Below are 1,203 nucleotides of genomic sequence, written 5' to 3'. Positions count from 1 at the left end.
CCCCCACTTTCTAGTTTAAAAGCTCCTCCAGTCTTTCTACACATTAGAGTGTCAGCTCCTCTGTACAGTAACTGATGTGACTGTGGGGGAGGGGACATTAGAGTGTAAGCTCCTCTGTACAGACACGGATGTGACTGGGGGGGGGAGGGGACATTAGAGTGTCAGCTCCTCTGTACAGACACGGATGTGACTGGGGGGGGGAGGGGACATTAGAGTGTCAGCTCCTCTGTACAGACACGGATGTGACTGGGGGGGGGAGGGGACATTAGAGTGTCAGCTCCTCTGTACAGACACGGATGTGACTGGGGGGGGGAGGGGACATTAGAGTGTCAGCTCCTCTGTACAGACACGGATGTGACTGGGGGGGGGAGGGGACATTAGAGTGTCAGCTCCTCTGTACAGACACGGATGTGACTGGGGGGGGGAGGGGACATTAGAGTGTCAGCTCCTCTGTACAGACACGGATGTGACTGGGGGGGGGAGGGGACATTAGAGTGTCAGCTCCTCTGTACAGACACGGATGTGACTGGGGGGGGGAGGGGACATTAGAGTGTCAGCTCCTCTGTACAGACACGGATGTGACTGGGGGGGGGAGGGGACATTAGAGTGTAAGCTCACTCATCTTCTTTGATTCTTTCAGAAAAGTCTCAGAGCGCTGCACTGGGCGCGGACGGCTCGGACCATGGAGGGGAGGACGAGGTTAAACAGTCGGCTACGTCAGGCCAGAGCGGGCCGGAGGAGAAGGCCGCGGCCAACGACGAGGCCGCCAAGTTGAGGCTCCTGAAACCAGCAAACCTGAGACGCAACATCCGGTGAGATGGGGGAACGGGGGCAGATTGGGGCAGATTTATAACTCTTACTATACACCGGGCAGATGCTGTTCCCGCGGCGCTACCGCCACTAGATGTCGCTGAGGGTGCATTGGACTTTCCCGCGCCCGTCGCGTCATACTGTACATGGGCCCCCGTTGTGTTATGTATGTTTTACATGTCGGATCCTCTACAGGAAGAGGTCTGAGGCGTGTGAAAAGCCTTCCTCCTCCAACGCCGTGGTGATGGCTCATTAATCATTCGTTGCCATGGCGACCTCGGTACCAGCATCGCTTGTAAACATTTGCATCCAGGCGATGCGGATCGCTATAATGCAGCCAAAACGCCACGACGCTCCATCTCTCGCACGCTGCATCTGCCCCCCCCCCCCCAC

General features: G+C 57.2%; 1 protein-coding gene across 1 annotated transcript in view; it reads left to right on the top strand.

Moving 5' to 3' along the window:
- Positions 1-1,203, top strand: part of RAD54L2 (RAD54-like 2 (S. cerevisiae)) — a 48,230-nt gene that overhangs the window by 11,395 nt on the left and 35,632 nt on the right. The window contains exon 3 of the mRNA XM_018573103.1: positions 641-812. Within this exon, the coding sequence (XP_018428605.1) occupies positions 641-812 (172 nt within the window). The remainder of the gene's footprint in view (positions 1-640; positions 813-1,203) is intronic.

The sequence above is a fragment of the Nanorana parkeri genome, unplaced genomic scaffold (genome assembly GCF_000935625.1).
Source record: "Nanorana parkeri isolate BGI_ZX_2015 unplaced genomic scaffold, ASM93562v1 scaffold2238, whole genome shotgun sequence".
Classification (NCBI taxonomy): domain Eukaryota; kingdom Metazoa; phylum Chordata; class Amphibia; order Anura; family Dicroglossidae; genus Nanorana; species Nanorana parkeri.
The sequence above is the reverse complement of the archived record's forward strand: the minus strand, read 5'-3'. Positions and strand labels throughout refer to the sequence as shown.